This window comes from Vidua macroura, chromosome 20, assembly GCF_024509145.1.
Source record: "Vidua macroura isolate BioBank_ID:100142 chromosome 20, ASM2450914v1, whole genome shotgun sequence".
Classification (NCBI taxonomy): Eukaryota; Metazoa; Chordata; class Aves; order Passeriformes; family Viduidae; genus Vidua; species Vidua macroura.
In genome coordinates this window covers 435920-444737 of record NC_071590.1, presented here as the reverse complement: position 1 = coordinate 444737, position 8818 = coordinate 435920, and the positions used below count along the sequence as shown (strand labels likewise).

Genomic DNA, 8818 nt, shown 5'->3' with positions numbered 1-8818 from the left:
AAACACACTGGAAAAAACAGTGAAGAGAGAGAAACTTTTAATCTGCTTCATCCCTACAGTGAATTTTTTTTGAGAGGGAACATGATAAACCACCTTTAATCCAGCTGGAGGACCCCAGCCCTGCAGGGTGCAGAGTGAGGATTGCCTTGGGGGCAAACTTGGGGTGGGGGTTGGCTGCAAGGGGCAGCCCTGGGTCAGGAGTCACCCCTTCCTGGTACCAGGGTGGTCCCAGTGTTGGCACTCAGTCTCTGGTGTTACAGAATTCTCACTACGACTGCAGTTAGCACATGTGTTCAAGCCAGTATGTGTCCCCAGCTGTGCAGGGGTTTGTCCAGAAAATGTTGTTTCAATCTTTCACCCGCTGCTTTTTCTTTTTCTTCTTCTTGGGAGCTGCCCCTGGCTCTGTTCCCTCTCCTGGCTGTGGGTTCCCTTTGGCTGCTGCAGGCAGCGAGCTGTGGACAAGAGCAAACAGCCTGAGCCACACCTCCTCACACCCTCCCCGGGGTTCCCAGAGCACTAACCTTGGCCATGGTGCCCCCCCCAGAAGCAGCTGAAGTCCCCCACAGCCCCCTCTCACCTGGGGGCAGCAGCCCCTTCCCCGCACCGTTCGAGCACAGCCACGAAGAAGCCATGGGTGAGGGTCTCTGCAGGGGAAGCACGGAGGCACCTCTCTGCTCCAGAGAAGGCTGCGAATCCTCGGCAGGGCCAGGATGGAAAGGCAGTCACCAGCCTACAGCATGGAAAGGGGGTCAGCACCAAACCCTGCCCTACAGCCCCCCAGGTTCCCTGAGCCAGACTCACCTGAAGGTCGAGCCCCACTCCTGCAACACAGCCTGCACCACATCCTCGTTCTCTTCCCGGTGTAGGGAGCAGGTGGAATAGACCAGGCGCCAGAGAGCTGGGAAGCTCAGGGCGTGGCTGAGGACGCGGCGCTGGAAGGCTGCCAGTGCCTGCAAGCGTTCAGCACTCGGGGCCACCTCCTCCCCTGGCCCCCGGGTCACCATCCCTGTGGGAGAGGAGCTGTCACCCGGGGTTTGCACACCCACAGCCCAGTTCCAGGTGAGCAGCTGGAGCCCCACACGTTACCTGAGCCGCTGCAGGATGGGTCGAGAAGGATGTGGGTCACCCTGCTGTATTTGGGGTCCCCGGGGTCCACGGTCAGGAAGTCCTGCTGGACCAGCTGGCAGCCGGTGACCCCTGCCCGTGTCAGCAGCGTGTTCATGGTGGCCACGCGCTTGGGGTCCACATCAAAGGCAAAGATCTGTCTGAAGGCAGAGCCAAGTGCCCAAGACAAGCCATGAACAGACCACCTGACCCCCAGGAACACTCAAATAATGAGCAGGCAGACCTTGAGAGCTGCCTCCCCTCTGGCAGGGTTATGGAACAGGCCCAGGGCCGGGGGCTGGGACTGAACCTCTATGTGACTTCATGTCCCCTCAGGTCCTTCCAGTGGCCCAGAAGTGACCGACTCGCCTAAGTTGGTGACAGGTTGCAGCTCCTCCTGCCACCTTCTTGTGGGCTCGGGGGGGACCAGGGCCACCTCCCTGCTTCCTTCGACCCCTGCACACAACCCTGCCCTCACCCCTTGTTCTTCAGGATGGCAGCCAGGTGGCTCGTCTTGTTTCCAGGGGCAGCACAGGCATCAATGACATGGGAGCCAGCAACAGGGCCAAGGAGGAAGGCAGGGAGGCAGCTGGCCTGCAAGAGGGCAAAGACCGTCAGAAGGGTGGGCAGAAACACCTGGCCTCTCCTCAGGCATGGCTGATGCTGTGGGGTCACAAGGACCACCATGACACAGGGCCAAGGCCACCACCACGCTCCACCAAAAGCCTTGCCCAACCCACAGCCCCCTGCTCCTCCCAACTCCCACAGGGATTTTATACCCCAGGATTTCATCCTGAACTTTCAAACAATGGAAGTCTGAAGCCAACGGAAGACTCCCAGGGGAGTCCCACAGTTTCTGCTTTGACTTAAGTGCTGCAGCAAGCTGAGCCATTGTGGAAGGATCTCAACTTTCATCCCTGTCAGTAGTTTTCCTGCCCCTGCAACTTTCTGCTCCCCAGTTCCCTCACCTTGTCCTGCAGAATTATGTGTCCTGAGGTATACAGCAGGTTGTCATGGAGGTCTGTCTGCGAAGGGAAAACCAGCAGCTCCGGAAGATGCAGATCCAACAAGAATTTTTTTCCAGAAAGGGCCTTCAGCTCCTCCACACTGTCCATGAGACACAGGGAGCATGAATACAAAGTCCTAATTCCTCACAGCAGAGCCCAGGGCTCACAGGAGAGCCCAGGCTGAGAAATCCCTTCATCCCACAGCTACTCTCCAGCTCCAGGCAGCACCCAGACAGGCAGCAACTAAGAGTGGGGAGTGATAGAGACCCCAACCCAACCACTCTGAGCACAAAGTTCAGCAACCCTTCAACCCACCAGACCTCATCCCACTTGCTGACATTCTGGGAAAGGTGGGATAGCAGAAAGAAATACTCACGTGGCTGCCTTGCCCAGATAGGCATATCCCTGGCACTTGAAGAAGTCGATCACATCGTCCACACAAGTCTTCAGGGTGTTGACCCGGACATAGCGTGGGACCTGGGAGGCTGCAGGGGCCGGACAGGTCAGACACAGATCCCCCTGCTCCCAAAACAGGGTGCCCACCCAGCCCGAGCCCACTCACCTGCGGCGCTTACCGCCTTCTCCGAGGCCAGCAGGTCCTCGTTGCGGCTCACCTTGTGCCGCACTTTCATGCGGGCCAGCTCGGCCTCCAGCCGTGGCCGGTGCCGCCGGGCCAGGGCCTTCCACCGGCCCCCGCACTTCAGCCCCTTGCCGAAGAGCAGGTCATACACCAAGACCTGCGGGGAGGGGACGAGGTGAGCCCGGCCCCGCCGCCCCAGGCCCCCGCGGCTTCGGGACACCGCGGCCCAGGGATTCCGCGGATGCCCGTACCTTCGCTAGCTGCGGCGCCAGCTTCTTCTCGGCCTGCAGCAGCGCGGCTCCATCCAGCAGCTTCTCCAGCACCGAGGCGTAGCGGAGGGTCTCGGACACCAGCGCGTACAGCTGCCGGACGTGCTGCGGAGCAGTCAGCGGTGAGCGCTACCGGGCCCGCGCCGGGCTCCGCGGCTCCCCCCGGCCTCCCGGGTGCGATTTCCCCCCGGCCGCCCCGAGGCCCCGTTCCCTCCGGGCGCACCGGGAAGCCGCTGTTGTACACGAGGCTCTTGAGGCCGCCCTCGCCGCGCTCCAGCCCCAGCAGCACCGCGGCCGCCGCGCTGTACAGCGCCATGTGCGCCCCGCGCCGCTTCCGCCGGGGCCTCCGGGGCCGCAGGGGGCGAGCGCGGCCCCGCTCCGGGCGCGGTGCCCGGGGCCGAGCGGGGGGAGGGCGCGCAGCGGAGCGCAGCGCAGCGGAGCGGGCACCGTGCGGGCGCTGTTAGGCGGGCAGCGCCGGCGGAAGGGCCCGGGCGACTCCATCACCGCAGTGACCCTGGCCAACCCGGTCACCCCGGTCACCCCCATCACTCCGGTCACCCCGGTGATCCCAGCCACCTTGCCCACCCCGGCCACCCCATCATCACAATGACCTCGACCACTCTGGTCACCCCGGCCAGCCAGTGACCCCGGTCGCCCCCTTCATCCCGACAACCCCATCATCAGTGACTTTGGCCAGCCCAGTCATGCCAGTGACCCCTGTCGCCCCGTTCATCCTGGTGATCCCAGCCACCCTGACCATCCTGGTTACCTCAGCCATCCCAGCCACCTCTATCACCCCACTGACCTTGGTCACCAGCCCCGGACATCCCATCCGGTCCTGGCATGTGGAAGCACATTGACATTACTACTGATTGTTAGACCCTGTGGTACCCTGTGGCTGATGGGTTGGTGAGGATTTGCTGCAGACTTTGGTGGTGTTCATGGTGCACTCAAACAGAGCAAAGGATGCCCAGCCTTGGAAAAAGGGGTCTGCTCCAGGAAAGAGATCTGCTCTGAGAAAGAGGGATCTGCTCTGGGAAGCTCAGAGCTGTATATGCAGGGTAAAGGATACCCCAAAACAGCTACCATAAGGCAGTATCCCAGCAACCTGGACATGGCTTTGAAACTGTCCCCAAACTATCTGGTGCGATGGATCAGTCACTCCAGCACGACCAGCTCCAGGGACACCTGGATCCAGGAACAGGTGAGAGCTGCTTTGCAGGGTCTGAAGGGTTCGCAGTGGGTGCTGGGGATCAGTCATCTTCTACCTGAACAATCAAAGGATGTAAGAATCTCATTCTAGTGACAGGATCTGGGGAAATGGCTGGAGCTCTGTCACGGTTAGGGAAGGTTTAGTTTGGTATCAGGAAAAGGTTCTTCCTCCAGAGGGTGCTGGGGCACTGAATGGGCTCCCCAGGGAATGCTCACAGCCCAGAGGCTGCCAGAGCTCCAGCAGCATTTGTACAATGCTCTCAGGCACAGGGTGGGATTATTGGGGTGTCTGTGCAGGGCCAGGAGTTGGACTCAATGATCCCTGTAGGTCCCTTCCAACTCGGGATATTCCACAATACTTGAACCTGTGGAAAGGCACATTCAGGAGCCCTGGTTTGGCGGGGATGCAGGAACAAACATTTACCTTGGTGGTGGTATTTTATTCCCTGACTTCTGATTGGCACAGGCTGGTTGTGCATTTTGGTGACAGGCCCAAGGAGTGGGTCCCTGGTGACCCTTTGCAGTTTGCAGGAGCCACTGCTGGGCTGTGTGCAGGGTGGCTGAGCCGCTCCGGTGCCTTGCTCCCCTCAGCCCATGGCCCTGGGCAGTGTCCCTCCCTAACAGACTGGGCTCACAGTCCCCCCTGCCAGCTCACAGCCCTGGCCAGCTGGCATGACCAGGACTGACCTGCTGCCTTTGTGCTCCCCCTTCCCTCCTCAGCAGCCTCTCACCGTTGGCTGCCTGCTCGGTTCCGTCTGTGCTGCTCTCTCAGAGAGGGTCCCTGTGTTAGCCAGCAACCAGCCCAGCCACCTCAAACTCTTTTGGGAAGGATGGGCCACAGAGACCCTGAACACTCACTGCTCACCCTCTTCAGGTATACAGACCTTTCCCGTGGGGACATCCTGGCAGGTAAGCTGTGTTTCAGCCTGGTAGGCTGGGGATGGGGATGCTGAGGTCAAGGCTGACATTTTATGCCCTTAGAGGAAAGGACTCTTGATGGAGTTTGTTGTGCAGCACCACGGTTTCCATGGGAGGACAACTCTGCCACAGCCTTAACTGAGATAAGCTGAGAGAGCTGGGGCTGTTCTGTCTGGAGAAGAGAAAGTTCCAGTATCTGAAGGGGGCTACGAGGAAGCTGGAGAAGGACTTTTCATCAGGAACTGGATAGATCAAGGGGAAATGCATTCAAACTAAAAAAGAGGAAATTTAAGTTAGATAAATGGATGAGATTTTTCCCTGTGAGGTTGAAAAGGCCTTGGCACAGGTTGCCCAGAGAAGCTGGGGTTGGCCCATCCCTGGAAGTGTCCAAGGCCAGGTTGGACAGGTTGGAGCTTGAAGCAGCCTGGTCTGGTGAAAGATGTCCATGCCCATGACAGGGGGGTGGAATAAGATTATCTTTAAGGTCCCTTCCAAGCCAAAACATTCCATGATTCTATGCCTGTGGGGTGCATTGGGCGAGACTCTGAGGTGGGCTCTGCCCTTGTTCCGCACACCTCGATGACACGGGCCAGCACAATACTGGGTGGCAGGGGACTGCAGCCCGCTCCTGGCAGCACACAGGGCACAGGAGCGGCCCCTCCAGCACCCTGGGGAGGGACAGCACGCGGGGCTGACAAGGACAAGTGCCCACACTGCAGCATCAGTGGCTCCTTGAACACCTCCAGGCAGATGGGACAGAGCAGCTGCTCCTCCAGCTTGTCGATGCTCGTCTTCTGAGCTGTCCTGCCACCTTCCCACGCAAATCTGGGCTGGGAAACACTGGTGGGAGATCAGTCCTGTTCCGAGAACAAGATCAGCAGCACAGACAGTTGCAAACCCACCCTTAAAATTCCAAACAAAGTCTGAGATGATGATTTGAACCCATAATGGGTTTGTGGCTACACCCGGCCCACACCTGGCCATGTGTCCTGGGTCTGCCCAAGGTGTCAGCAGTCACCCCCAAGGTGTTCCCACCTTGGCCCAGGCAGGGATGTCAGACTGCACTGGAGTCCTACCTGTGTTCCAGGGCTCAGACACAGCCAGGAGGGATTTTCCACTGAAAAATCCCAGTCTTGACCCTGCATGAATTCCCGCAGATCTCTTTGGGTTATCTCAACACATGGACATCGTCAGAAAGACTGGCATCACTCAAGCGATACATCTAAGTAAGAAGCAGAAGGAAAACATGAAAAGCACGTTTATCTTGGAGATGGGGGCCTGGATTTGGGAAGCTGAGGCACAACTCACCCCCTTGAAACTTGCTTCCATGTTCCATGTTCTGCCCCAAAAGATGTGGGCTGAAATCCCAGACGTTCCCATCAGCCTCAGGGAGCACAGGGCAGTGTGTTTCCAAGCTGTAAGGCTCAGGCAGCACTGCCTTCCCTGCTGTTTGCAGCTGGGACAGAACTGCCAAACTCCTGGGCAAGTCAAACACATGGCCTTGAAATTGAAGAAAATGAACTTGAAGTCAGGAGCTTGGTTACTTGCCCAGGGAAAGAGGGAGTCTGTGACCTGAGCTAGGCTGGCGTCACACATTGCTGTGGGGTGAGCCAAGGGAAGCTCAGGTGTCCAGTAGATATCCCCAGAGCACAAGCAGAGGGACCACCCTCGGGTGCTTACAGAGAAACACCTCCCAGAGACCCAAATGACACCCAGCCACTGAGGTGGCCTGCACGGGTTTCTGCAGCTCCGCTTCTCCCAGGGCACGGACCCGACCGACTTTCCTCGGCTTCTCCTGGCCAAGCTGACGGGACCCAGTCAGGCAAGGTAGCTCCTCCTCAGCATGGGGACCCCAGTGGCTCCCCTCCTGCAGTCTCAGCCCCTTTGGGATGTTCCTGCTCCCAGGGAAAGCCAGGCAGGCTCTTGTCCCCCTGTCCTGTCCCTGCACGCCCCGGGAAGGGCTGTCTGAAGCCTTGCATGGGCACATATTGCACCTGACTGGACCGAACCAAGAGCAGAACCAGCCGTGTTTGCTCCCCACAGCAGCCAGGGCCTCCAAGTCCCCACAGGACTTCCCTTATCCCCCCTGCAACACAGAGAAAGTTCTCAACAAAGCACTTTGCTATCACCTAAGTTTAAGATGACTTGACTTTAGGATATTCTTATAAACTAGGTTAACTTTGCTATTAACTACTTTTTTTTTTTTTTTTTTTTTTTTTTTTTTTTTTTTTTTTTTTTTTTTTTTTTTTTTTTTGTTAAACCAGTGGGTTTTTTGTGGTGTGGTGAAAACCTGTTATGCTTTTGGGAAAAAAACAAGGAAACCAAACAGTGCTCTAACTGTGTGGGTCAAGGCACAAGGAATTATTTTGTTTGATTGTGAAAAAATATAGTTTCTCATATAATAACTCCTGGTTCATGGATGTGTTTGGCTTATGAGCATCCCTCATATGAATCCCATCATGATTGGCTTCCCTCTCAGCATCTCCCGGGGAGCTGGGGATGGTCCTGGCTTCTCCCTGAGGAGTGTCCAACTTCAGGAATGTGATGATGGAAGGATCACCCTGGGGCTGTCAACCAGCCTTACACGGAAGGTCTTTGAGACACAGCAAAGCAGAGAATGAAGCACCTTCTCTAAAGGGGGGCTGGGGACGGGCTGTGGGGACCTTCCCTTCCCTTCCCTTCCCTTCCCTTCCCTTCCCTTCCCTTCCCTTCCCTTCCCTTCCCTTCCCTTCCCTTCCCTTCCCTTCCCTTCCCTTCCCTTCCCTTCCCTTCCCTTCCCTTCCCTTCCCTTCCCTTCCCTTCCCTTCCCTTCCCTTCCCTTCCCTTCCCTTCCCTTCCCTTCCCTTCCCTTCCCTTCCCTTCCCTTCCCTTCCCTTCCCTTCCCTTCCCTCTTCCATGTTATTTTGTGATGATTTCAAATTCTCAATAATGTGGGTTTCTTTCTGTTTTTATTTTGCATTCTCACTAGTTTTGCATTTATACCATTTCAAGTGCCTGAAAAAGGCCAAACATACGAACTTGTTCCAAACCAGTTTGGATTTTTGCCTGTGGTGGTTTTTGGTTGATTGGGTTGGAGTTTTTGTTTTGTTTTGGTGTGGTGCTTTTTTGTTTTTGTTTTTTTGTGTGTGTGTGTGTGTGTTTGTTTGTTTGTTTGTTTTTGGTTTTGTTTTTTTGTTTTTGTTTTTTTGGTTGGTTGGTTGGTTTTTTGTTTGTTTGGGTTTGGGGATTTTGTTTGTTTGTTTTGGGGGTTGTTTGGTTTTCTGTTTTGGTTTTGTTTGTTCATTTGTTTTCTGGGCTTTTTTGAGGGGGAGTTGTTTTTGCTTTGTTTTGTTTTGGGGGGGTTGTTTGTTTTTTGTTTTGATTGTTTGGTTTGTTGGTTGGTTGGTGGTGGGGGTGTTTTTAGTTTTGTTCTCCCTTTGGTTTGGGCTTTTGTTTGATTGGGTTTTGATTTGGTTTTTTGTTAGTTTTTTTTTTTTTTTTTCTGCAGTTGTGTGTTTTTTTGCTGTGGTTTGGCTGGGTTTTTTTGATGTTGTTTTTGTGGGGTTTGGTTTTAGTTTTTGAGTTTCGGGTTGGTTTGGGGTTTTGGGGCTAAGGAAATGCGGAAGGCAGTGCGCACCGCGGACTACATCCCCCAGCGTGCACCGCGGTGCTCCGTGACGTGCCTCCTGCCATTGGTCCAGCGCAGCGGCATGTCCTTTCCCGCGTGGCTCTAAAGCCGCGCGTTGGGC

General features: G+C 56.1%; 1 protein-coding gene across 1 annotated transcript; it reads right to left on the bottom strand.

Annotated features, from left to right (window-relative positions):
• Positions 1-20: 20 nt before the first annotated feature.
• NSUN5 (NOP2/Sun RNA methyltransferase 5) lies at positions 21-3312 on the bottom strand. The gene is made up of 10 exons (XM_053995539.1): positions 3184-3312; positions 2943-3065; positions 2674-2848; positions 2488-2596; positions 2073-2211; positions 1583-1698; positions 1087-1265; positions 802-1006; positions 578-730; positions 21-452 (listed from the first exon to the last, which is right to left on the bottom strand). The coding sequence occupies exons 1-10, from the start codon at positions 3274-3276 to the stop codon at positions 347-349; spliced, it is 1398 nt and encodes a 465-aa protein (XP_053851514.1). The 5' UTR covers positions 3277-3312; the 3' UTR covers positions 21-346.
• Between the last annotated feature and the right edge of the window lie 5506 nt (positions 3313-8818).

Excerpts from the sequence above, each read along its gene's own strand:
- NSUN5 (XM_053995539.1), bottom strand. The coding sequence starts at position 3,276 with ATGGCGCTGTACAGCGCGGCGGCCGCGGTGCTGCTGGGGCTGGAGCGC. Across the intron at positions 1,699-2,072 it reads ACATAATTCTGCAGGACAAG|GCCAGCTGCCTCCCTGCCTT; the intron begins GTGAGGGAACTG and ends GCCCTCTTGCAG. Across the intron at positions 731-801 it reads GAGTGGGGCTCGACCTTCAG|GCTGGTGACTGCCTTTCCAT; the intron begins GTGAGTCTGGCT and ends TCCATGCTGTAG.